General features: G+C 49.2%; 1 protein-coding gene across 1 annotated transcript in view; it reads left to right on the top strand.

The window, feature by feature from the left end:
- Positions 1-658: 658 nt before the first annotated feature.
- SETD2 (SET domain containing 2, histone lysine methyltransferase) overlaps positions 659-27,484 on the top strand; it is a 53,295-nt gene continuing 26,469 nt past the window's right edge. Inside the window, 11 exon segments of the mRNA XM_080340758.1 lie at positions 659-884; positions 4,533-9,019; positions 11,206-11,337; positions 12,787-12,915; positions 14,785-14,908; positions 15,816-15,893; positions 17,247-17,344; positions 18,725-18,851; positions 20,963-21,097; positions 21,680-21,808; positions 24,027-24,668. Of these exon segments, the coding sequence (XP_080196884.1) occupies positions 810-884; positions 4,533-9,019; positions 11,206-11,337; positions 12,787-12,915; positions 14,785-14,908; positions 15,816-15,893; positions 17,247-17,344; positions 18,725-18,851; positions 20,963-21,097; positions 21,680-21,808; positions 24,027-24,668 (6,156 nt within the window). The 5' untranslated portion in view covers positions 659-809.

The raw sequence follows: 27,484 nt of genomic DNA, 5'->3' as shown, positions 1-27,484 counted from the left end.
TGTCTGTAAGGTCGACAACAAAAAGACCTTTTGCGTTGGAACGTTCAGAGCTCTTCTGGGTGTCTGGTTGAAGAAATAACAGATGAGCTGTTGATATCTTGGTTAAGGCGAGTTGGTAACCGCTGAAACTTGCACATCTTTAGTTTTCATTTGAGGATCAAAAGGTTTCCAAAGCAAGAAGAGAACGATCGTGTTCTTGTTCCTTCACCTTGCGTGTAGGAGAAAGTGTTTTCCTCATGGGATGGGAACGAAGAACGTAGAGAAGCAGAGTTCAGAACGTTGACAGGTTGGGTTGGGATCAAGGTAACGCTTCACATTAATTAATTGGTGAGCATCTAGCTGCCAAAGTGCTGATTAATTAATTCTAAGCGTCATGGTTAATAGCCAGGGCTCAGGTCGTTGAGCAAGTCCATAAGTATCTTTAATTTCTGGCGATGAGAGGCAGGTATTAATACTTCCACTGTTTCTGGGTTGCTAGAGAAAGTATTAAAATCAGCTTCCTACCTCGAAATGTTGTGATTTTTACATCTGCGTTACCTGTGTGGTGTCTGAAACAATATTCTGGTTGGTTTGCAGACCCTATGGAGACCCCCCGAGGCGGCGTTTGCTCACCAAAGGTTTGCTCTGTCCGCGTCCTCACCGAATTTCCAGTGTTTTATGTGAACAAGCGTCCCCTTGGTGGACGGTTGGCGTCTCCGCTCGGCCGTTGGCGCCGTTGGTCGGGTCATCGGCGTCGCCCTCGCTCCGTGTCCCTCATCCGTCCCATTCGCTGCGCCGGGATCCAACGTTATATTTCATGTTTTTGCCTGATGTTCACGCCTTCTTTTTCTTTTTTCTTTTGCATGTTTTCTCGCCTGGATTCCAATAGAGAAGAAGAAAATGAGGTGAGTAAAACCTTTCTCATTGTAGCTCCTGAGATGCATTAACCCAACCTGCTTAGTTTCACATATGGATTTCTTGAGTCTGGAGAGACCGAGAGTCCAAATAAAGCAAATTCATCAGTGGTTAAATCCAGGAAAGAAGGAAAACTACTCCAGTCCTGCCGTCTACACACCAGGATGCGATAGCAAAGCACAACGGTGCCCTTGAACCATTCGCTGTAGGTAGATGCCGCTTCCTGCACTGTGAGATGATGATTCTTTAAGGACTTAATCCGTGAAAAAAGTCAGTTTTGCTCTATCTGGCTCAATGGATTTTAGGGGAAAGGAGAAAATCTGGAGGGCCTGGAACAACTTGTGATATCCCAGCATAGGAACGAGTGCTGCTAAGAAGTTTTGGTGCTGTAGGACCAGGTCTGAACATCCTCCTCGTGTTCCCAGCGAATCGGGAGCTGCTTCAGTAATCGTGTGTATCTCCGCTCAATATTCTTATCGTGCAAAAAACACCCACAGCAACGTTTGGGGCAACGTTCCCCTTGTGTAAAACATGAAAGGAGGGAGAACTTCTGCCAGTAATTGCTACCTATTCAATTTCAAAAGCTGTAGAGTGTGATTAAAATCCTCTAAGTCGTGCCCTTTTTTAAATTTGGTGTTATTTAAGGAAAAAACAACCCGGAAAGGGTGAGCACGTGAGGATGAACCATTTGTTCTGAAATGTATTGTCTGAGCGGCTCCTGTTTTACCTTCGGGCTGCGTGTTTGGTGCAAAGGTGGGTGGATCCGAGCCCAGTTGTTCACGTGCGGCTCCGGTTTCAGATCTGGTGCGCTGGAAGTGACATTTTCAAAAACATCGGCACGTTTCCATAGATAAATTTGCCCGTAACTGTAATTTTGCACATAAAATAATTTCACAAAAGTGCCAGCGAGAGAGAAAACTCTTGAATGCCAATGCACTGTATTCGCTATATTTTTAAATATCTATTTATTATTGGTTTTTAGATGTGTTGTTGGTAAAATAGGTGAATCCAGTCTCTGGTAACAATTTGGATTTGTGGAGACTCCTTCCATATATCTATATCTATATCTATGTATCGATATTGATATCTATATATCTATATCTCATCTGGATCATCTGTGTCTATATATCATATACCTATACCTATACCTGTACCTATACCTATATCTATATCTATCTATTTACATCTATATCTTCTAATTATATTTATCTGTATCTATATCTATATATTTATATCTGTATATAGTATATACAGTATATATAGTATATATATACAGTATATATAGTATATGTATTGATATCAATATCTATATATCTCATCTGGATCATTTATATCTATATATCTCTATGTCTATATATCATATATCTATCTATGTCTATATCTATATCTATCTATTTATATCTATATGTCTTTATTATATCTATGTCTCTTTGTATCTGTATATCTGTATCTCATCTGGATCATCTATATATCATCTATATCTATATCCATGTCTATATCTAAATATCTGTATCTCTTGATAGATATAAATATTATATTTAATCATATGGTTGGAAATAGGAATCCAATCTCTTACTTTTCCATTATCCCAAGACATATACACGAGTTGGGGGTAAAAAGGCGTGAATTTTTGGTCACACAGTGATAATAATTAACACAGAAACCCCCCAAAATGCTGTTTCGTTGCTCTTTAAAGGCTGAGCCCGGTGTATTGCGAGTGGGAGGTCTCAGCAGCATTCAGACCCATAGAAACTCGTACCAAACGGGCTGAACACCCAGTTTTGTCCTGTACGTTTATACACACTTGTGTGTTGGTCGCTGGGTCATTCCGATGCGTGGATTCTTTTGAGAAGGGTGTTTTTGCCTTTCCGGAGGCGATTGTGAGACGGCCGTGCAAAGAGGAGCGTGTTTCAGAGCCGGGCAAACGTATGGACATGGGTTTTTTCCATGGTTGCTCTTTGGGTGCTCGTTTAGCCGTGACATTCGTTTGAAAGCACCCGTGGAATGACACCCATTTAAAAATAGTTAGATTTTGCTTTTCCCAGAGTGCAGCAAATCACCTCCTGGTGAACACCAAATGTGTTTGTCGCGCTGGTTTGAGTCGCTGAGCATAACGACACACAGAACATGACGTGGTTTTCACAATTAAAACAAAACCCCATGTATTTCATCAAAAAAACAGGATATATTTGTATATACGATGTTCAGAGGTGCAAATAGAATGAGATGGGGTTTCCATTCCACCACTGTCTTATTTAATAATTGACTACGGTGCCTTTAGCCTGAGCAGCTCCGCATTGTTTTACAAAAGTTAAAGGATAACAAAGCACGTAATAATTCACTGTGGGTCGCAGGAAACTGCTGCTGCTGCCAAGTTATGGGGTAAAACCCCCCCAAAACCTGCTACAACTGTTTCTGTTGGACGCAAGACACGGTTACACTAATGCAGTTCGGATTCGTGGGGGTAAACACCATCGACAACAGCGATGCCGCAACGTTCATCTTCGGGGACCTTCCTGTGTGTAGATGAGCCCGAAGCTTTAAACCAGTTGGAAAAAGGCCACGCTGGGTAAATATGCGACGCTTTATTTTCAGCGCGACTTTCCGGAGGTGGTTGCGAGATGGTCATGAAGACAGGAGCGAGTTTTGGAGCTGGGCGAGCGCTTGGACACGCGCTTTATCCCCCAAACTTACCGTTTGACGCCCTTTTAGCCATAGCGTTGTTTAAAAGCACCCATTCAGGAGTTAGATCTTGAAAACCACTAATCTGGGATTTGGATCCATGCATCTTGGAAGGTGAGAGGTTCCCACATTGAAGAAGTTTTGTTGCTCTGGACTCGTTCTGTTTTCCAAAGCCGGGCGAGCGCTGGCACAGTGGCTTTCGTGGTGGAGATCCCAAGCTCTTAATGTCCTAGAGAAGATGATTTCTTGGCTCGTTAGCATCAAAAACTTGCTGTAGGGGCATCCTCAATGCAGGACGGTGAGTGAGATCCAGGGCAGGAGCTGATGCCGAGATGCCCTTGGAGCGTTTCAGTCGCTTGGCCTGGAGGTGACAGAGTCATCGCGCACAACCGAGCCGCGATGGGAATTCTTGGAGCTTGTTATATTAACACTGATCCGCGCCTGAGCCTGGAAACTGATTAGGAATGACTTAACGACTGAGATAAGGCTGTTGGCGGAAAGTAGGAAAGGACGGGCTATAAAACCACCTCTGTCATTCTCGCTCGTCCGATTTACACCGAAACCAAATGCATCCTGGCGCAGGATGCGAAAACAACCACGCTTAGACCTTCAAAATGCAGGATAGTTTGTAGCCTGGGACCACAGAAACAGCGCAGAAAAGCGATACTAAAAAAAATAAGAATTAAATAAAAAGAATTCTTTCAGTTTGGTCATCAATAAGTCGGTTTAAAAGCCTCAACCCAAACCCCGAAAGAGGTTTTGCTCCAAACTGGGTCATTGATTTTGTTTGCGCCAGCGCGGCTCGGCTACCCCAGATTCCAGCCCATGGCATCAGTTTCTATTTTATCATCACGAAAAGTTCGCTTGGCAAAAGAAAACTGTTTGGTGTGTCTGTAGAACAGAATTAAAACCCCAAACCCACACTTCTTTAATTGCATCTTCTTTTTGTTTTGCAGGGCAAGCCTGAAACCGTGCAGAAAGCCGGCTTTATCAAAGGCCCAGTGTTCAAAGGCGTCGCTTCCAGTCGCTTTTTGCCCAAAGGCACCAAAACAAAGGTCAACCTTGAGGAGCAAGGAAGACAAAAGGTGTCTTTCAGCTTTAGTTTAACCAAGAAGACCTTACCCAATAGATTTCTGACTGCTCTCGGAAACGAGAAACAAAATGAAAGTCAGACCTCGCCAGCAGTACCCCTGCAGACTGAGCTTAACCCCAAAACTAAAATGGACCTGGGGGATGCCGCTGGTTCAGCTGAGGAGTCTTCACCTCCCAAACCGAAGGTAGAATTAGGGAAGATCCATTTTAAAAAGCATTTACTTAACGTCACCGCAAAACCGCCACCAGCTACAGCAGCGACGCTGCCGCCGCCGCCGCCCGTGACGCCGGGAACGGAACCGGTGGCCTCGGCCACGGACTTTCCCTCCACGCTGCCACCTCCCCCGCCTCCCCCTCCGCCGGCGGCGTCACCAGCAGCGTCGATGCCGGTTCCTGCGGCCGCGGCTTTGCCACAACTGATGACGACGCTGTTGCCGTTGCCGCCCGCGGAAGCCGAAGCCCCCGCTTCGAAGGAGCCGTGTCACGCAGGCCCCAAGGAGGCTTTGGAGCCGGACGCCAAGCAGGACGCGGCATCGCGTGGTTCGGAAGAACGTGTCACTCCAAACGTGCCCGAGCGGACGGAAATAACTCCGCAGAAGGAAGATTCCCATATTGGGAAGGAGGAGGAGGTTTCCGACGGCTCGAAGGGCGCTGCGCTCTGCTCCCGGCGGCCCGGCTCCAAGAGGAAGTTCTCGCAGTCCGACGGCACACTGCTGGGCTCCGAGTCTGACGAAGATTCGGTGAGGACCTCATCCAGCCAGCGGTCCCACGAGCTGAAGGTATCCAGTACGGAAAAGGAGAGAGATCCCAGAAGAAGCTCCGCGTCCCTCAGAGGTGACGACCCAGGGAAATCCTCCTCACGTTCCAAGTCGGACAGGGATGAGAAGTACTCGAGCTATTCCAAATCGGAAAGAGATTCGGACAGGGATGAGAAGTACTCGAGCTATTCCAAATCGGAAAGAGATTCGGACAGGGATGAGAAGTACTCGAGCTATTCCAAATCGGAAAGAGATTCGCGGTATTCGTTCTCCCGCTCTCGGTCGGACAGAGAGAGGAGGCGAAGCCGATCTCATTCCCGGTCCCGATCCGACCGGAGCTCCCGAACCAGCTCTTCCTACTCCAGGTCGGAGCGCTCGCATTACTACGAATCCGACCGCAGATACCACCGGAGCTCCCCGTACAGGGAAAGGTCGCGATATTCCCGTTCGTACGCGGACAGCCGGGCGCGAGAGAGCTCGGACTCGGACGACGAGTATCGGAGGACACATTCCAGATCGAGCGACTCCAGGCGGACGTCGTCCCACTCCTCCTCCTCCTACAGAGACTCCAGGAGTTCTTACTCTAAGTCGGACAGGGACAGCAAAGTAGAGTCGTCTCACGCCGATGCGGAGAGGAGAGGAAGATCTTCGAAAGCGGATAGAGATTCCAAAAGGACTTCCGAAAGCGAAGTAACCAAAAGGTGCTCTCCCCTTGACGAGCTAAGCTATCGAAAGGGGACATCCCATTCTAAGCCCGACAGTAATGTGAATTCCTCCCGTTATAAGTCCACCCCTTCAAAGACCCCCACACCAAAGCCTGATAAATTTAAGAGTTCTTTCTGTTGTACAGAATCGATCGAAGAAATAAAACAGCAGTCTAATTCTCTAGATTCAGAGGCCTCTTGTCTAAAAAGCAGTGAGATCAGGATGTCCGTTGCGAGAAGATTTGAAAGGGAAAAGACGCTTTCTCCGCTACATCAGTTGAACGATTCGCCTGCTTGTAAAAAGGCAGACGAATCGAAAGCGGGTTTTGCCAACTCCGAGGAGCTTGCAGGAAACGAGTGCCACGACAGTGTTAAGGAACAAGAAACTTTATTAAAGATAAAGCACGAACAGTTAAGAACGTGTTACCCCGTGGAGCTGAGCGTAAATGGGTCCCCGGAGGGTAGAGCTGATGCTTTGGCAACATCCAGTGCCTCCAAACCAGAGGATGTGGCTGTGTCTTCTGGCGATAGCCTGTGTCGCTCAGAAGTGTCGCCTGTCGTGAAGATGAACCCGTTGTATCCGTTGCCGTCTAACGGGTTGGAGAGCACGTGCGCTTCTCGAGAGCAGGAGCCTGACGACTCTCGGGTCCAGTCCAGCGAGTGCAACAGCCTGTTTGGGGAGGCGGAGGCTCCGGCCCCGCAGCAGCAGGAGGAATCCACCCCTTTGCCCGTCCTGAATGTAGATCACTCTCAAACCGTACTTAAAAAGCTGGACGATCAGGCGACTCCGTGCGACAAAACCAAAGAACCATTGTTTTGCTACATTTCGGATGATGCCGCCCCCGCTTTGTACCATTCGGAAGTTGAAATTGAAGCGGAACCGGCGGATATAAAAGTTACATCCGAGGCTTTTCTGGACGTGCAGGTGGAGCCACAGACGGTTACGTGTGAGTATGAGAGCGCGGAAGATCAGCACGCGGGGTCGGCCTGTGACGGGGAGCACGACCGTCCCTCCCCGAAAACAGACCAGGCCATGGAGAGCTTGGGCAGGGATTCCTCCCAGGACGGCTCTTCCCCGAGGCTCAGGGACCATCCTGCGCCGGGGGAAAGCACCTCTTCCAAATGGGACGTGCCGCCGCCGCATTTGGAAGCCGATGAGGTGCCGGAGTCGGGGACCCGGCGCGTCAGCCCCGGTTCGGCACAAGGCAAGTTGTCGTTCCGAGATGAACATTCGTACTATTCGGAAGCGCCGCTGGAGCACCGCGGCAGAGAGGTTGTGGAAGAAAGCGCCGTATCCACCGGGGGAGCCGGGCCGGATGATTTGAGCGTTCAGTGTCCCAGTGTATCAGCTGAGAAGGATGAGGGACATGAGCCTTTTGTGGCTTCAGCTTTTCCAGACGCCTTATTTCCCTCTTGCGATGTCGTCGTCACCGCGGAAGAGACAGAAACGGTGACTCAAGCCCCGACGTGCGACAGCAGTGGCAACGCCTCCGAATTCATCCCTGCCGGCCGCCACGATTACTCGGACACGGGGGAGAGCGACAGCGAGGGGGGCAGCGAAGACAGCGACACCGAGGACTCGGATTCTGATGACGGCACGCCACGGAAACGCCTGCAGTCCGTGGTGGTGGTGCCGAAGAACTCGACTATCGCCATGGAGGAGAGCAGCCCTGGTTCCTCGCGGAGCAGCCAGGGCAACCGGCGCTTCTCCGACCACTGGGACGACGAGCGACCCGAGCCCAGTAGACCCTACTACGAAGAGAGATCGGAGAACGTGGCGAATAAAGGCGGTTCGCAAGTAGAGAGCAGATGTTCTCCTAGAGGGATGGAGAAGAGTCCGGCGACTTCTACGGAGCTCAGCAGGAAGGAGCCGGAGGAGCTGTGGCCGGACCCGTGCCAGCCGCAGAGCGACGGTGTCGACAGCACGAGCCAGGCGGACCTGACGGCGGATTCCCACAGCAAAGCCAACCCGGACGAGGGGATGGCTTTGAAGGAGCTCGTCTCTGTCGGCAGACCCGTTGGCCGACAAGACGAGCAGCCCTTTTGTCTACCGGAGAGTTACGAAAGCGCCGATAAATCCCGAAACCAGACGAGCTTTTCCAAGCCAGACAGTAGGCAGGGGAAGGCTGGGCTTAACCAGTCCGGCCTCGGGGACTTCTCCAGGTTGGGTGGTTTCCATCCGCCAGAGGATCTGGGTGGTTTGAGCTGGGACTTCTCACAGGTGGAGACGCCCAGTAGCACCTACCAGCAACCAGACAGCAGTTTCGGCGTCTACTCGGGCTACGTTTACCAGCCGGGCTCGGGCGCATACGGCGGCTCTCAGACGTACTGGCAAGGCAATGGCTACTGGGACGCGCGATCGGCGAGCAGACCTTCCGCCGTTAATTACGAACGAATTCAAGGGCAAGTCCCGGATTCGCTGACGGAGGATCACGAGGAATACGAAGAGGATGAGCGTTGGGACGACGAGTGCAAACCTCGTTTCCCCAGACCCTCGGGTAAATGCCAAGCACCGGGGCAGAAGGAACAAGGATCGGTGCAGGCGCATGAGATCAGCAGCAATTCCACCAAGGAGCCGCTGCCTGGTGGTGAGAAGAAAGACGAGGCGAAAGCTTCGGATAAAAATGATGCGAAAGAGCGAGGCCCGCCAAAAAAAAGACGCCCGGAGTTGGAGAGCGATTCCGAGAGCGACGTGGACTCGAGGGAGAAGAAGAAGGCGAATGTGGAGGGGCAAGCGGCGGAGCCGGCGCCGCAGGACTCCTCCATGGTCGGGCGGTTGTGCATCATGGACGATTTCCGAGACCCACAGCGCTGGAAGGAGTTCGCCAAGCAAGGGAAGATGCCCTGTTACTTTGACCTCATTGAGGAGAATGTCTACTTGACAGAAAGGTAATTTGCTTTTTAAATATTTTTTATTTTAAATATTTTTCCCTTTAACAGTTTGAGATTTCAATTTCTGTTTATTTAGTGATAGCTTTATTTTTTTAATGGGCAAATTGGCGCAATTTGGAGGGAGAAGGACGAGTATTGCGTTCCCTACGTCTGGCAGAGCTGGTCATAGAGGAGACGACGTGTAGGGGAAAGGGAGCTGGGGGTCCTGAGGACAGCAGGGTGACCATGAGCCAGCACTGGGCCCTTGTGGCCAGGAAGCCAGTGGGACCTGGGGTGGGTTAGAAGGGGGTGGTCAGTAGGTCAGAGAGGTTCTCCTGCCCCTCTGCTCTGCCCTGGGGAGACCACACCTGGAATCTTGTGTCCAGCTGTGGCCCCTCAGTTCCAGCAGGACAGGGAACTGCTGCAGAGAGTCCAGCGCAGCCACCAAGATGCTGCAGGGAGTGGAGCATCTCCCGTGTGAGGAAAGGCTGGGGAGCTGGGGCTCTGGAGCTGGACAAGAGGACACTGAGGGGGGACTCATTGCTGGGGATCAATATGGAAAGGGGCAGTGTCAGGAGGATGGAGCCAGGCTCTGCTGGTGACAACCAGGGACAGGACAAGGGGCAATGGGTGCAAACTGGAACACAGGAGGTTCCACTTGAATATGAGAAGCAACTTGTTGGGGTGAGGGTGTCAGAGCCTGGCCCAGGCTGCCCAGGGGGTTGTGGAGTCTCCTTCTGTGCAGACATTCCAACCCGCCTGGACACCTTCCTGTGTAACCTCATCTGGGTGTTCCTGCTCCATGGGGGGATTGCACTGGATGAGCTTTCCAGGTCCCTTCAACCCCTGACACTCGGGGATTCTGTGATTCTGTGTGACGCTGGATGAGCGTTTACCCCCCCGAGTCTCTTCTAACCACAACCCCCTGGCTGGGCCCTGGCAATGAGCTGCAAGAGTGGAAGGTGTTGGGGGAAAAAAACTGATTTCATTTATTTCCACCCTCTTCTCAGTCACCTCGCAGCGTCCCGTTGGTCTAATTTGGTCCCGTTGGTCTTGATTTGGGCGTCACTAGGACTTGCACACACGGGTTTACTGGCATCGACACCGAATAAATGTGTTAGACTTGTGCCCATGGTAATTTGTGAGAGTAGTTGTGGGGTTTTTCTCAAGCTTTTTGCCTTCTCTATTCATCTCAACGTGATGCTGCCGTATGGCTTTAATGTAGCTGCACCACCTCTGGGCTTGTCTGTAGTGTCCCCAAATGCCACCCCGCTCCCTCTCCCAGGGTGCAGGGAAATCTGGATGCGGGGAAAGGTTTTGGACAAACTACTTTGGTTATTCACATGTAATTATTTGTCATCTCAAATGAGGTTTTTTAGATCTAACAGAACCGTAGTTTGAAATATCAGAGGGCAGCTGGTGGCTCCGGATGATCCTTTTCCCTCGTCGTCTCATGGCAACTAAAATATCAGGAGATGCCTTTGATGCCCTTATATGTTTCTTTACTTACAGTTTGTTTTCTTTTCCATCGTATTATTTGACAGTGAAGTTTCAGTAGCTAAACCGTCCAGTTTGATTTGTTAAAACAAAGCTACTTTAAAATGGTTTGTGCACTCAACATGTGGTTTATATGTTAATATTTTAGAATAGAGGTTTTCTCCTGGCCTTTGGATTAGCAAAACCAAATGGACATTACAGAACAGCTGATGCTGGAAGGGATCTGTGGAGATTACTTTATATTATTACAGTATGTTGTCTTTCATGAGGGGCTAATCAAGGTTTATCCTTTTAAATTAAACCTTAGAACTTGTGCTTTGTGGTGAGACATCCTCTGTCTAGAAAGTCGGGTCTGAATTGTCTGGAAATTAGTTTCTTGTGCGACAAAACAAAGGGGTTTTAGTCCTTCCTGCCTGCACTGGAGGTGAAAACGGATTGTGGACATTGAGGAGAAAGAAAAGAAGTGAAATATCCTGGGGTGTCCCTCTGAGAAATCGTCTTCTGTGATCAGAAAGTCACCACGCTCAAAACAAATGGAGTGTCCTTGGTTACCCCCGTACCTTGTGGTTATCTAGAGATAATCAATCCACGCATCCAGTTTCTAGAGCATAAATTAATTTTCTCCAGTAACAAGTGTGAACGATCGAGGAGTAATTGCTCTACCCTGCTGCTGTTTAATCTGTATTTCAATGGCTTGTCTGCTGTAGGAAGAAGAACAAATCTCACCGGGACATCAAGCGGATGCTGTGCGAGTGTCCCCCCCTCTCCAAAGAAGAGCGAGCGCAGGGGGAGGTGGCGTGTGGAGAAGATTGTCTGAACCGCCTGCTCATGATCGAGTGGTGAGTTGAGTTTGGTGAGACGTCAGCGTGGGGCAAGTGTTGTCTTTGAGGTGACTTGGGAGCCCTAAAATAACCCTGACATTCCTGGGGGGTGGCAATGAGCCGTCCGTGCTCTCCTTGTCACAGCTTGGTGTGGAGGGATCATGTCCAAGGTTCACCAGCACCAAGTGCCGGGTCCTGCACTTGGGTCTCAACAACCCCATGAATGCTGCAGCTGGGGAAGAGCGGCTGGAAAAGGAGCTGGGGGTGTTGGTGACAGCGGCTGAACATGAGCCAGCGGGTGCCCAGTGGCCAAGAGGCCACCAGCATCTTGGCTGGTACCAGCACTGGTGTGGCCAGCGGGACTGGAGAAGTGATTGTGCCACCAGGGAGGCCAAACATCGAATCCTGGGGGCAGTTTTGGGCCCCTCATGCCAAGAAAGGGCTTGAGGTGCTGGAGCGAGTGGAGAGAAGAGAACGGAGCTGGTGAGGGGCTGGAGCACAAGTGTGATGGAGCGGCTGAGGGACCTGGGGGGTTCAGCTGGAGAACAGGAGCTGAGGGGAGACAGGGACACAAAGAAACGGCCTCAAGTTGCCCAGAGGAGGTTGAGGTTGGATCTGGGGAACAATTTCTTCCCCAAAGGGCTGTGGGGCATTGGAACAGGCTGCCCAGGGCAGTGCTGGAGTCACCAGCCCTGGAGGGCTGGACAGATGGACATGAGGTTCTCAGGACATGGGGCAGTGCTGGGGTGGGTTATGGTTGGACTCCATGATCTCAAGGGGCTTTTCCAACCAAAATGATTCCGTGATTTAAACCTGACCTTAGGTCTGCAGGAACCTGGACCTTACAAACCTCCCGCTAAACCTCCTACGAGGGCCTGGAGTCCTCTGCTCCTCAGCTTTAACTCTTGTCCATCGTAAGCGTGTGTGGAGGGGGTCAGAAATGCAAACGTAGCTCTATGGGAGATCTCATTTCCTCTCATTTCTCCTTGTGCCTCTTTCCCCAGATCCTCAGCAGGCGGTGGTTGGTGTTTCCTCGTCCCCCCCATAAGAGAAGAGGGAGGCAGGGGACAGGGGCTCACTCCTGCCATGGGGATGTCACCAGTGGGGTGGAAGGAGAGGAATTACCCAGCAGAACTGCTGCCCTTTGTTTTGTGTTTCAAACCCCGGGGAGTAGACACAGGGAATGGGATATTCTGGGGGAAAAAGCCATAAAACGTGGGGAGAAGAGGCCAGTTCATCCCGTTTTGATGATACGACAGCGGCATTCGCATTCCAAATGTTTTTATCTTCCTTCCAGAAATAAATCGTCTCCATTTGCACGTCAACAGTCAGATGGTTGCGCTTTTTATAGCAAAACACGTTGGAAGGTTTTACCTTGAATTGATTACGGTTCTTCGGTATCTATTCCCATTGAAGCCGGGGAATTGTCCCACTGGGAATTGATTTGTCCCGTTTCCTTCCCTTTAGTTCTTCCCGGTGCCCGAATGGCGACTATTGCTCCAACCGGCGCTTCCAGAAGAAGCAACATGCGGACGTCGAGGTGATCCTGACCGAGAAGAAAGGCTGGGGGCTGCGGGCCGCCAAAGATCTGCCATCGTAAGCCTTTGCTTTTTGAGGGACTTTACTCAAGTTCTTCCAGTTTTATGTGCTGTCCTTGTCCTCTGTCAGGGGTCGCTCTTCATTACCTATCCACTAATTGAGTTTTAGAGCTCCCGCTCTCATTTTGCCCCCTTCTCGTTAGTGTTTCTGACAGTTTTGCTGCAGATTCGTCTTGTTTTTCACCCATTTTCTCCCCTTTCCCGTCCGCACTACGTGGTGTCAGAGGAGCACACGCTCTGCAAGACTCACCCTCTTCTTGAATCCTCCTCCCCGTCGACTCCGCGAAGATCCCGTGGGGACCCTTCCTCCCTCGTTAGCCTGATGTTAATTAACAGCTTAACTTCTGAGTGCTAGTTTGACATCAGCCACACTTACAGATCCGCATCTGTGTTTGACTCGTCTCTTTGTCACTGAACCAGGTGGGATTTCCCCATCGGCACAAAGTCCCGGTGGGACTCGAACACAAGGGTCACGCGGTATTTTAACCCCTTGGCAGCAGGATGGGTGCTGAGATTTTTCGCGTTATTTCCTGTTTGGAAAGCGTTGTGCTCAAAAAGCGAGCGCGGCTGGAAGAAGAAAAGCGCCGGGTTCATTTTGAGTAGGTTGGAGGTGGAAACTCTTTTTCCGTCTCTTGAAGACAAAGAGTTCTGAGGAATCCAGCGACGTTTCTCGCATGTCCAGGTCTCCCGGCAGAGCTTTTTACCGCTGTATCGAATATAGGAGAGTAATTCACAGGAAGACACAAGGAAAAGCTTTGATTTGCTTTAGAAAGTTATGCCAAGTTATCTCAAATGTGCTGAAAACAATTGTGTGTTTTCAACCCAATGTGTTTATGTAAAAGATAACGGCGTTAAGCGATGGGTCAAACGAACCAACGCTCCCCATCGCTCTTCTCTTGTGCAGCGACTGTTCCAAAGAAGAGGGTGAACATTGTGGCATTTTCTGGGTCCTCATTTTCCAGATTTGCCAGATAAATCCACATAGTCCCTGGTGCTGCTGGAAGAGCAGGATCCCGTTGTTTTTGGAATAATCAGAATAACCTGGTAGCAAAATCATTGTTGTAATAGAGTTTAGAGGTAATACTTTGTATCTGTGGTGTATGGCGCAACGCATGGTGGAAGAAATAAGTTCCTTTTAAGATCTATATTCTCCAATCTATAGTAAGGATGTAATATATAGAGGTTTGGGGTTGTCCTGCGCAGGGACTCGATCCTTGTGGGTCCGTCCAGCTCCGGCCATTCTACAATTCTATGATTCCCAGATTTGCAGTTTTGCGATGGGGAGTTTGAAGGGAACTCGCCCAACTAAACCGCAGGTTGTCGGACCAGAACCCTTTATTTTGGGTGGATCCGGACGCAGGGAGGCGGGTGAGATTTGGGCTGGACGGTCAACACGGTGCTCAGAGCCGGGTTTAGTGATGGGAGGGAGTGAAACCCGCCCCAAAACACCCAGCGCTTGGTGAGGTGGAGCTGGGCAGGAGCTTTGGCTTTCCCGGTGCTCTCCTGGTTATGCACAAGGAACGAGTTGGAGGGTTCAGGGCGATATTTCCATTGCAATCCACAAAACCACCCGCCAGCACCTTCTCCTTAAAATCCTTATTTTCCTTTTGTTCACAGAATAAACCCCGCTCAAAATGGAGCTTTATTCTTGTGTCTGGGCTGTTCGCTGGGATATACTTACCCATGTGATAGCATAAAAAAAGAAATCAGAATTAAGACATTAAATATCTAATAATCGCAGCTACACCACCACAGTGACCAAACTACAAGTTCTGTTCAGCGGACCCGTCTCCGCCGCCGTTATTTTCTGTTCCGTGGTGTTTCTGTGGCTACGCAGTGATGGTTTTTTGACCTCTTGGTTTCGCAGCAACACTTTTGTCTTGGAATACTGCGGGGAGGTGCTGGATCACAAGGAGTTCAAGGCTCGCGTGAAGGAATACGCCCGCAACAAGAACATTCACTATTATTTCATGGCCCTGAAGAATGACGAGGTGAGCGGTGACATTGGGTGCTGAGCCCTGATTCCATCGATTCCCTTTGAACCCTCTAAAGAACATCCTGAATCTATTAAAAAGGAAACTTTGGTTGGTTTTGTATTGTCATACGTTACATTATTTTTTTAGCCCAGTTTCAAGCTGGTTTAGCAGAATCCTTAGGCCAAGAAACCGCATTTTCTCCCTCGCTTTGCTCGCAGAGTGGCGTTGAATTGGGCCGGTGTTACCCGGTGGGGTCCCTGCGTGCAGGATTAGTGTCGCTGAAATACATTTAGACCAGGAGTTACTAATTATTCCTCGCTATGGGATGGTGGAGCTGCGGCACAGCGCAGCCTCACTTACCTGCTGACAGCAAAGTGTATAAATAGAAATGTAATACCATATTCCGCTTGTCTCCTCTGTCAAGACTTTTGTGGAGCGTTACAGTAAATGAGCTAAAAATACTCCAGAGTGCTTTTTCCCTCCAAAATAAGCAATTTCCGTAGCTGCCGTGGGCTTGTTTTGTGGTCACCAGGGGGCACAGGGGAGCGTTTCCAACACAGGATCAGGGGGATGACCTTGCTGGTCGGATATAACACGTGTGACAAAGACATTGGGCTTCCCCAGCCTTGATATTCCTTATATCAGAGGCTCAGAAACTGATATGAAAAGTTCAGGGTCCCTGACCCACTGGAGAACTCGGTATTAACCTGTAATGAAAACTAAGAACCACATACCAGTTTCTTAGTGAGCTATTTTTCCGGGGCACTTAATATTACTATAAAACCCTTTATGGAAACCAAATAAAGTCAATAGCTGGAGCAGAAAACGGTTGTTTTTATATATATATATATATATATGTATATAAAATACTGCCTTGTATTTCACCCGGTGCTGTTTCGCTCGAATTGTTGTTTCTCTTCAGATAATCGATGCTACGCAGAAAGGAAACTGCTCTCGGTTTATGAACCACAGCTGTGAACCGAACTGCGAGACACAAAAGGTAAAGGGCCGGAACAAAGCTGCGACCCGGCAAGCTCAGACCGAGCAGCTTTGCTCCTTTATTTCTGCGTTTCTTTGGGTTTTCCTTTTTTGGTGCCGTTGTAATTTAGTGAAATGGCAACAGCTCCTTGACACAGCTGAACTGAGGGAGTGCGGTCTGGACGATCGGGTATTGGGGTGGACAGTGAACGGGCTGAAGGGAAGAAGCCAGAGAGTCGTGGTCAATGGGCAGAGTCCAGTTGAGGCCTGTACCCAGTGCAGTGCCTCAGGGGCAGTGCTGGCACCACTACTATTCAATATATTCATCAATGATTTGGATAAGGGAACAGAGTGACTGTCAGCAAGTTTGCTGGTGACACCAAGCTGGGAGCAGTGGTGACACTGGAAGCTGTGCTGCCATCAGAGACCTGGACAGGCTGGAGAGCTGGGCGGGGAGAAATGTAATGAAATAGAACAAGGGCAAGTGTAGAGTCTTGAATCTGGGCAGGAACAGCCCCAGGTTCAGTGTAAGTTGGGGAATGAGCTGTTGGAGAGCAGCGTAGGGGAAAAGGAGCTGGGGGTCCTGGGGACAGCAGGGTGAGCATGAGCCAGCACTGGGCCCTTGTGGCCAGGAAGCCAATGGGACCTGGGGTGGGTTAGAAGGGGGTGGTCAGTAGGTCAGAGAGGTTCTCCTGCCCCTCTGCTCTGCCCTGGGGAGACCACACCTGGAATCTTGTGTCCAGCTGTGGCCCCTCAGCTCCAGCAGGACAGGGAACTGCTGCAGAGAGTCCAGCGCAGCCACCAAGATGCTGCAGGGAGTGGAGCATCTCCCGTGTGAGGAAAGGCTGAGGGAGCTGGGGCTCTGGAGCTGGACAAGAGGACACTGAGGGGGGACTCATTGCTGGGGATCAAGATGGAAAGGGGCAGTGTCAGGAGGATGGAGCCAGGCTCTGCTGGTGACAACCAGGGACAGGACAAGGGGCAATGGGTGCAAACTGGAACACAGGAGGTTCCACTTGAATTTGAGAAGAAACTTGTTTGGGGTGAGAGTGGCAGAGCCTGGCCCAGGCTGCCCAGTGGGTTGTGGAGTCTCCTTCTGTGCAGACATTCCAACCCGCCTGGACACCTTCCTGTGTAACCTCATCTGGGTGTTCCTGCTCCATGGGGGGATTGCACTGGGTGAGCTTTCCAGGGCCCTTCCAATTTCTGACATTCTGGGATTCTGTGAAACTGCTGAATGTTGCTGAGCCAGTTTGCAGGTTTTAAATTTATCGGCAATGCCATTTGAAGGCTGAGCTTTATCAATTTCAACCAAACCCAGCGTCAAGCCTGGTCTTTGTCCTAACTCTTTCACCTTGTTTTTCCCTTGCTTCAGTGGACGGTGAACGGGCAGCTCCGAGTTGGGTTTTTCACCACCAAACTGGTCCCATCGGGCTCCGAGCTGACGTTCGATTACCAGTTCCAGAGATACGGGTACGTTTTGCCTTTTTCTACTGATATTATGAGCATTGGTGCGGCAAAAAAACCCTGCGAACAAACCGCTGCAAAACCTCATCTGACAGAGCGATTGTAAATGAACCACAATTCAAGTATATTTAACTAACCTACCTGGGTTAAGTTTCTTCTATTTCTAACAAAAGATTAGGAGAGGAATTTAATGTGTTTCCCAGTGTTGCTTTATTGCCTTTTTGTTCCCCTTCCTACCCTCTCTCCCCGGTGGAAATTTCCCAGATCGTTATCTTGATTGTTCCTTCCTCTGTCTAATGATTAATTCCCCAAGCTCCAGCCTTTGAGTTCCCCTTCCTTGGCGTCTCTTCATCCCCTCCCACCCGTTTTACGACTTTGCAGCTACTTGTAGAGCTGTAAAACCCCCCAACAACATGTTGTCATCCTGTGCAAAAGCTCCAGCCTCCCCTCCCTAAACCTGAGCCTAAAATTCCTGCTTATCCAGGTACATGGTGAAACATTTCACTCTCTGAGCACAAAGACTTGAAGCAACCTATAATTATGAGATTAATTATCAATAATCCCTGATTTTTAATTGAATCGTTTAAGGAGCGTCTCTTCCTTCCAGATCCTTCTGCAACACCACAGCTCTTTCTATGAACCAGAAATGAGTCTTTAGTTGTGTTATGAAGTTATTTGTGCTAAAGCATCAGGTGCTGGGTGTATTTTGCTGTTCCTGCTGCAAGGCAGGTTTACCCTCAGCTTCTAGTTGTCTCACAGCAACGCCTGTTTGATTTCTAGGCAGGTGAAAATATCCCTGAAGCCGGGGAAGAGTCGCAGAATATGCAGGTTATACACAAATAGTGTGATTTTTGTCTGTATGTGGCTTCGTGCTGCAGAGCCAGTGGATTATACACATAGAAAAATAACCCCAAATCGACATTTTCCCAAGCAATTGGGGCAGATAGTTGAAAATTGATGGTTTCTCGAGTAGAAAATATGGAGGTTTTGTAGAAATATTGCCTGAAGAGAATATAATTTATATCTCTGTATAAACGTGCAAAAATATCGATTTGAATCTTATTATTTCCACAAATCCTCCTCCCATTCTTTATCCTGTTTTGAGCAATAACATGCAAACCTTTTTCCTAATAAATGTAATATTGGTTGCATATTCATTAAGGAAATTAATACATCCGTTGCGACGCGTGGTACAAAGTTTGCAGCCCCAACGCCCCCGTGAAATAAAGGTTTTATTTGAATTCTTAGCGGCCAGAAGGGCCATCGCTGGGCGGAAAAGCCACCGTTTCTGTCTTGGGAGGGTGCTCTGAAGAGTAAAGTACAATAACAATAACGGACGCGGTCGAACTGTTATTAACATTCTCTGTTTCTTGTGCCCATTAACAGCAAAGAGGCTCAAAAATGTTTCTGCGGCTCCGCCAACTGCCGGGGGTACCTGGGAGGGGAGAACAGGGTGAGCATCCGCGCGGCCGGCGGCAAGATGAAGAAGGAGCGATCCCGGAAGAAGGACTCGGTGGGTCTCGTTCTCCTTTAAATGTGTTTTTTAATTCATTTCGAAGAGTAGCAGCGCCCAGTCACTGGTTTGATCCTCCCCATGTGTCTTCAGCTCACCCTTAGTGTCGTTTTGTGATTCGTAACGACCTTTTCTGTGGATGTGTTTAAATAGTTTATAGTCGTGGTCAATGGGGCAGAGTGCAGTTGAGGCCTGTACCCAGTGCAGTGCCCCAGGGGCAGTGCTGGGGGCTGTATTATTCAATATATTCATCAGTGATTTGGATGAGGGAATAGAGTGACTGTCAGCAAGTTTGCTGATGACACCAAGGAGTGGTGACACTGGAAGCTGTGCTGCCATCAGAGACCTGGACAGGCTGGAGAGCTGGGCGGGGAGAAATGTAATGAAATAGAACAAGGGCAAGTGTAGAGTCTTGAATCTGGGCAGGAACAGCCCCAGGTTCCAGTGTAAGTTGGGGAATGAGCTGTTGGAGAGCAGCGTAGGGGAAAGGGAGCTGGGGGTGCTGGGGACAGCAGGGTGACCATGAGCCAGCACTGGGCCCTTGTGGCCAGGAAGCCAATGGGACCTGGGGTGGGTTAGAAGGGGGTGGTCAGTAGGTCAGAGAGGTTCTCCTGCCCCTCTGCTCTGCCCTGGGGAGACCACACCTGGAATCTTGTGTCCAGCTGTGGCCCCTCAGTTCCAGCAGGACAGGGAACTGCTGCAGAGAGTCCAGCGCAGCCACCAAGATGCTGCAGGGAGTGGAGCATCTCCCGTGTGAGGAAAGGCTGAGGGAGCTGGGGCTCTGGAGCTGGACAAGAGGACACTGAGGGGGGACTCATTGCTGGGGATCAAGATGGAAAGGGGCAGTGTCAGGAGGATGGAGCCAGGCTCTGCTGGTGACAACCAGGGACAGGACAAGGGGCAATGGGTGCAAACTGGAACACAGGAGGTTCCACTTGAATTTGAGAAGCAACTTGTTTGGGGTGAGGGTGTCAGAGCCTGGCCCAGGCTGCCCAGGGGGGTTGTGGAGTCTCCTTCTGTGCAGACATTCCAACCCGCCTGGACACCTTCCTGTGTAACCTCATCTGGGTGTTCCTGCTCCATGGGGGGATTGCACTGGATGAGCTTTCCAGGGCCCTTCCAACCCCTGACACTCTGGGGTTCTGTGATTTCATCTTCTCAGCGCTTTAGTTAAATCTGTGTTTAATTTAAGTCCCACCGGAGAGAGACATTCAGAGCCATCAATACCACAACCTACTCAAAGCCACATCGAATTCTCCATACTTAGTACAACCCGGTTTGTTTGGCGTGACTTTTAAACGGCGGTGAAATAAGACGGTACCGGCCTCACCCTTGGGGACGTGACCTGAAATTCGACAACCAAAAAGACACGGATATTTGTCATCTCTGGGCTGTGAAATTTGAATCCTTTAATTGCTCTGGCCCTGTGGAAAATCGGCTTCCAGGGGGAACTTGTACCGACCCGCTCCCCACATTGAACCCAGGGATGTAGGAAACTGTGCAGAGAAGTTTGAGCAAAACACTCCAAAAGATTTTGGTTTTCCTGGGTGCAAACTGCTGCAAAAACCCTGCACAGGCTCTTTTTGCTTCCTACAAGCTCTACTTATTCTGTTCTTGAAGATGGAAACCTCTGTTCTTACATATAAGATTTGTTACCTGCTCTTTTGGGACAAGTTACCTCCAAAAATACCAACTTTATTTTTATTTATTGTATTGGAGAGACCAAGAAATTATTTATAAGTCATTTATAAGTGGTTTAATGGCACTGAGTTAAATGACGAACCTTATTTCAGTGTCCGTATTTGGAGGAATGCGCCTCTGGTTGTAAAGATTATAACTAGCGCTTTAGGTATTTAAAGAAGGAAACCTACCTGCAATTAAGGAGAATCTCTTGGTGCACATCTGTTTCGAAAAGATAAACTTGCGACTGGGACTGTTTTGGTGCACGCACCTGGAATTTCCTCCGAAAACACATTGTTCGTTAGGATAAATGAATATTAGAGTCTGGAATTCCTGCCTGTTGAGTATATGGACACAACTGGTGGGAACAATGTGTTATATGAGATTTAAGGTCTAAAAAGTGGTGGTAACAGTTTTCTCTACCCGCGTAGGTGGACGGGGAGCTGGAGGCGCTGCTGGAGAACGGAGAAGGGCTCTCCGATAAAAACCAGGTCCTCAGCTTGTCCCGCCTCATGGTTCGCATCGAAACGCTGGAGCAGAAACTCACCTGCCTCAAACTCATCCAGGTGAGAGGAGCCGGTGACGGGGAGGAAACCGCGGCCCGTTAATTAACGTCCTTGGAGCTCTCGGTGGAGGAGGAGGCGGGTGGGACGAAGGTCTCATGCTCATACCAGCATCCCAGGTGGTTCTGCCAGGCTTGTCACTGCTCCGTAACCTCCACCCTTCGCCTGTTTTGCGTTTGCCATGACGCAAAACGCCCGTTTCTAGAAGCAAACTGTCCGTGAGTGATTTCGGGTGTAAACGAGTAGTTCGTCAGCTTAAAATCGCAGCCGTCTCACCTCTAAGACACAGATGAGTTTTCTGCGCAACCCGTTATCTCCGAAGTTTCATTCCCCAAGCGCCCTGTCCCCGGGTAACGGTTGTAATGGTTGTAACGGTTCTGCCGTGTGAGTTACTGCTCCGAACCCGGCAGTTACGGCCGCTTAAATGACATTAGACCTGCGCTGATCATGACAGGCGCCTAATTCTGGCTTCTGTAATGGGTGTGAGCGGTGACTTAAGCCCAGTTGAGCAGTTCAGCCGTGTGAACTGGGGAAATAAAGGATTGTTTGCCTGTTAAGTCTCTGACTGTCTCTTTGGCTCACCAGAACACGCACTCGCAGTCCTGCCTAAAGTCCTTCCTGGAGTGTCACGGTTTATCTCTGCTCTGGATTTGGATGACGGAGCTGGGCGATGGCAGAGGGAGCAGCGCTAACAACCTCAAGTTGCAGCTGGAGGTCAGTCATTCCTTTGGATTGATAATTTCCCTGGCATTGCTAATTGCTCAGAAGCGTGATGGTTTGATTATTTGTTTTTAAATAGACATCTATGCCAAAAACAAACTGCAGGTATCCTGAAAACTACGGCCTAAAACTTCTACTTTAAGGGAAATCCTTAATGTAAGGGAAGAATTTGCTCCTGTGGTTTTTCTTAAGATTTCAGGGTTAGTGACATGAGCCAGACTTACGATGGTTGCTGTTTATTCTGTACTGAACCGTGCAGGGAATTCGAGGTATTGATGGTCTGGAGTGGAACCTGAGTATTTCTGTTTTCTATATGCGCTTTGGCATCGCGTGCAAGCAGACATCTGGAAATCCCTTTATTAAAGACGCTTCTACCAGGAAGTAGCTGCACAGTTTTCCTCCGAGCTGGTATTTCACATTTCTGAGTTGTGCCCAACTCTCCTCTTTAACCCCAGCAGTTAAAGGCGCCATTTCCACCACCCCGTCCTCATCCATCCTTATGTAGGTGAAGTTTTGACTGTAAATACCCGGAAAGCTTTGGGTCAGGGGTCTCTGATATAACGTTAGAGCTTTGAGCAGAATTACTCGTGTTCCCTCATCCTGGTGCTGCGCAGAGCGCGTCGTTGCTGACGGGCTGTGTACAAGGTGCGTATTCAGTGAGTGCCTTGGGTTTTCTCTCCTGCTGATGTGACGCGGTGTCACCACCGAGTTACGGCTCAAAAGCTGATTAAATTTAGAATCATCAAATTGTTTGATTGGAAAAGCCCCTCAAGATCATCGAGTCCAACCATTAACCCACCCCATGTCCCTGAGAACCTCATCTCATCTGTTCAACCCTCCAGGGGTGGTGACTCCAGCACTGCCCTGGGCAGCCTGTTCCAATGCCCCACAGCCCTTTGGGGAAGAAATTGTTCCCAGATCCAACATAATGTTGAAGTTGTTGCTCTGAGGGAGTCTTGATATGGTGCCTTCCTCTTGCTCCCTGACATATAGACACTGTGGCACCGCAGAGCTGCTTGGCAGCTCGTCTCCAAGTCATCTTCAACCTCCAGCTTTGGAGAAATTAATGGTCAGGTTAAGCTTAGACTCTGGTTTTCCTCTGGAATCCATTCAGACACTCAGCCTCCCTGATCTCAAACCCAGAGCTGCTTCCCTGAAGCTTTAGGAGGGAAACTGAGTCAGTGATGGTGGCGGCTTCATCTCCACTCTTGATGTTCACGATACAGCTTTGGTGGGAGTTTGTGGGTTGGATATATTTTAAAATCCAGGTAGTTCTTTACGGAGTTGCAAATGAAACTTGCAGCCAGACCGCGCTTTGCTTTTCCCCCCACCCTATTTTTTATTTTCAAATGTCACTGTTTTAAGATAAATGGTCTTTTGACCATCAGATGCCCATGTAATTAATGCAATACCGTAAACCCACCTTCTGTCCTTCTCTCCTGTCTGGTTTTGAAATCAAACACATTGAGAAGCCCTGCGGAAGGGCTGCTTACCTCCCACTTCAAAACCAGGGCTGGGCTTGGGAGAGGAGTTGCTGAACTCACTTGCTGGATCCTTCAAAGGTTATTTCACATCGTTGGTAGCTGCTGCTGCTTCTGGCCGTGCCTGTGATCCCGTTCTTGCCTCATCTCATGGCTGGAGAACCAAAGGACAATCTCTGGTTGTCCACATGTCTCTGTGCATAAGGTTTAGCTCTAGGAGCAGCAGATTCTCCATCCTGTGGGCACTGGGAACGCTCCGGCTTCTGCCGCAGCGCACGGCACCTCTGTCAAGCGAGGAAAAGGCTTTTCTCGTATTAATTTGCAAACTTTTTGGGGTCAATCTCTTCTCTTTTGACAGCTTGATGCTTCCGATGAGGTTCCTTTCATGTAGCGTCTCTAACTGCTTTGTTGTTGTGTTGGTTGTTGTGGGAATGAGTACGGCCGTAAGTGCCTGAGCTCCTCAAAATTACTGTAATTGTGACTAATTAGTAAATTAGTTTAATTGCTAAATACTTGTGCTCACTCTTTTCCACCCGCTCACGGTTTATTTGCTTTCAACAGTTCTCCGCTGCCCTTCAGCCTTGAGAAGTGACACCGCGATCCCTGACCTGTCCCCATCAGCTTGATATTTCAGAGTTAACCTCTCGTTGAGGAAGGGAAAATTCTGCCAGGTCGGAGCCAGTTTAAAATTCTAATGGGTCTAACAGTATGATTTTTGTCTTTGCAATCAGATCATGAAGACGCTCGAGCTCCTGCCCATCCCCACCAAGAACATGCTGGAGGAGAGCAAAGTCCTGCCCGTGATCCAGCGCTGGGCTCAGACCAAGAGCGCGGTGCCGCAGCTCAGCGAAGGGGACGGCTACTCCAGCGAGAACACCTCGCGGGCCCACACGCCGCTCAACACGCCCGACCTCTCCGCCAAGCAGAGCGCGGAGGGCGACACGGACACCCCCAAGAAGCTGGTGTTTCGGAGGTTGAAAATTATAAGCGAGAACAGCATGGACAGTGCCATCTCGGATACAACCAGCGAGCTGGAAGGGAAGGAGGGCAAAGAGGACCTGGACCAGCTGGAGGGAGCCGCGATGGAGGTGGCGGAAGAGCAGCAGCCGCAGCAGGAGATCAAAACCGCGGTGGACGCGGCGGTGGAGAGCAGCAAACCCCAGACGGCGGAGCTGGAGGCCGAGCCCGAAGCCGAGGTGAAGGAGAGCAACGGCGCCAAGTTAGAAGAGCCCATCGCGATGGAGACGCCGTCTCAAGACGAAGAGGAAGGCGTATCCGACGTGGAGAGCGAGAGGAGCCAGGAGCAGACGGACAAGATCGTGGACGTGAGCGATCTGGCGACCAGGCTGCTCGACAGCTGGAAGGAGCTCAAGGTAAGAGGCGCCTGCCTGCAGTTCCACCTCTTGCTGAATTATTCGCGGTTTGATACAGTCAGGGCTACGTTGTCTTGTTGATAAATGTTTGACGACTAAAATTGTCTTTTATACGCAAAAAAGTGCTTTCTATATATATCCTTTCACTACAAAGTGCTCTAAATGTGACATACAGTAGATTTCCAGGCGTCGATATGTCTCACACTGAAAACAGCCAATAATTCAGTCTGGGCAACACAAAGACACCTTGGTCATGCAGTTATTATTTAGGTTGTTCAGGGAGAGGGCAACTCTAAGGAACTGAGTTTCCCTTCTCAGCCAATCAGAAAAAGAGTTTAGCGACTGTGCCATGAGCATTTTTGGTTGGAGTGACCCATTATCTGTCAGTGTTGAACCAAATCGATGCGCCATTAATTTATTTATCACAACATAGTCGGCATTTCCTGTCCTGTTAACATCTGCTTTTCATCTGCACCATGTAGAAGCTCCAGAAAGCGGTCCGTTGGCCATCTTGTGTTCTCTCAATAGAATCACGGAGTCATTGAGGTTGGAAAGACCTTCTGGATCATTGAGTCCAACCCTTAACCCAACACTGGCAGGTCCACCACTAAACCGCGTCCCTAAGAACCTCATCCCCTTTTTAGGCCACGTATTATATTTAGTTCTCTCCCTGTTCTTACCTGTTCCTCAAAAACTATTAGTTGAGTGAATATCTCTTGAAAAAAAAACCCAAAAAATCAAAAATCCTGAATTTTCCTCATGTCACTTTGCCACGTTCAAGATGGTGGGCCAAAATTCTTCCGAAGGATGGGTTATTTAGTGCAGGAGATAAGCAATAATTGCTTTCAGAGTAGCCTCCGGCAACCTGAGTGTCAAATTAAACGCAAAATAAATAGGGTAGGAGGGGTTTTTCTTTTCATCCTGACCCAAGGCCAAGCGGTAGCTGTGCTGGGTCAACCTCTGGGTGTTTGCCGTTGGTGTTTGGATGAGGCAAATACTCCAATTTGTGCGTGTTGAGCTTCTAAAGATGGTTAGAACATGCGGCTGCTCTTGGTTTCACTCCCATCAGTGTCTTCCTTGAGCAGAAAACTTATCCAAGAGAAGGGCTTGGTGGCCACGGGGCCTTTCTCTGGCCCCATGTGGCGCAGGTGCCAACTTGGCCAACTTGACCTTCAGCCAACAGCTCTTTCTGATGGGACGTAGGGTGACGTTCCGCTAACTCGCCACTCAATGCTTGAGGCTTCCGCTCTTCTCTTAGTCAAGATCTGCCTGGTTTTAATGATTGGCAGTAGTTTTTAAGGAAATAGATGTTTTGCAATGCATTGTATAGCTAAAGAGTTGATTTCCCCGTTGGATTTGATAATGAGGAATGGTTTAGAAGAGGCTGATAAAATAATCAACCCCACGCAGATGGAGGAGACCACAACAAGCTTGGAGTCCGGGACTCTTTGCTTGTGCCGTTCAGTGACCGTAGCCACGAATATTAACGTTTCTAAACCACATCTAGAGATTTCCATGAGAGAAATCCTCATCTCTGAATTTTTCAGAAGAATCATTTGCCAAATTCGAGCGTAATCATTTGTGATATAAATCTTAATGGGAGAAGAGATGAGATTTTACCGTACAAACAACTAAGATACATTTCTAATAGGTTTTTCCTCCCCTCTTTACCAAGTGGGTCTGATCGTTCATGAGATTTTAATTTGCAGTGTGGGTGTCACGATTTTCTTCATTGAAATGACGCTATCAGGTTGAATTTTTAGTTAAATTGAAACAAAGTCCTTTTCCGTCCATCGCTAATACCTGAGATTGTTTAAACCGAAAGCTAAGCCAAGCCTTAGTCCTATGCTGCTTTGGAGATAGACTCGGCCTACCCAGGTCCAGCCTTGTGTTTGCAACCAGCGCGTTCGCTCCCATCACGTGATGCCGAGTTTAACCTTGAAACAGCCCAGAAAAAGGTGTTTAAAAGCGCTAATGAAAAGGGTGAAGTTTCACAAATTGAATGACTTCTCCAAAATGTTGGTTTAAGATCAAATCTGATCTGATGGTGTCATTTGAACGCCAAGGTTTGTGTTGTCTTTGGAGCTTTGGGTGTCTGGGGACCTTTGGTGAAGCCCGTGGTTGGGCTGGGGAGTCGCAACCCGTCCCTGTTGCTATTTAAGATGTGGATTCACATTCTGTCTGTGTCATAGTGTCCATATTAATTAATTTCATGTTGTTATAATGATGCTGGGAGTCCACTGCAGCACTCGTTTGTGGTTCTAGAGTTGGGGGCACATCTCCCAAGCCTGAGATTTCCAGTAATCCCAGCAAATCCAACCCAAAAAAAAGAGCAGAATCAAGCCGTGGGGCTGGGAAAACTCATTTGTTTTTCTTCTGTAAAGCATTTGTGGGGAGACTGTGACCTCGGGATGGATTTTGGCCTAGATTTCCAATCATGTTCATCAAATGGTTTGGGTTGGAAGGGACCTTAGAGGTCATCCAGCCCAACTTTATCACGGCGCTAAGAGTTAACCGCTTCTGTCCCACTCTCACCTCTTGAGATGCCACCATAGGACACCCCGGAGGTGGCCAATGTCTAAAAGAAAAGCCTGAGCTCCTTTAGATGGAAAGGGGATGGATGGCCACCTTGGAAAACCCGGTCACCCCAGTGCCAGGAGACTCCGGTGCCTTTTCCAGCACGTCCTGAGCTTTTTAAAAGCTGTTGCAACAACTGGTGTTGGATAGTGGCAGGGTCTGAAACCTCCTAAATGAAGCTACGTCCTCTCCCGTCTTGGTGACGACCCTCTTGGTAATTTCAACCATTTCCATCCAGC

This window comes from Nesoenas mayeri (genome assembly GCF_963082525.1).
Source record: "Nesoenas mayeri genome assembly, chromosome: 2".
In the NCBI taxonomy this organism is placed as follows: domain Eukaryota; kingdom Metazoa; phylum Chordata; class Aves; order Columbiformes; family Columbidae; genus Nesoenas; species Nesoenas mayeri.
The sequence above is the reverse complement of the archived record's forward strand: the minus strand, read 5'-3'. Positions and strand labels throughout refer to the sequence as shown.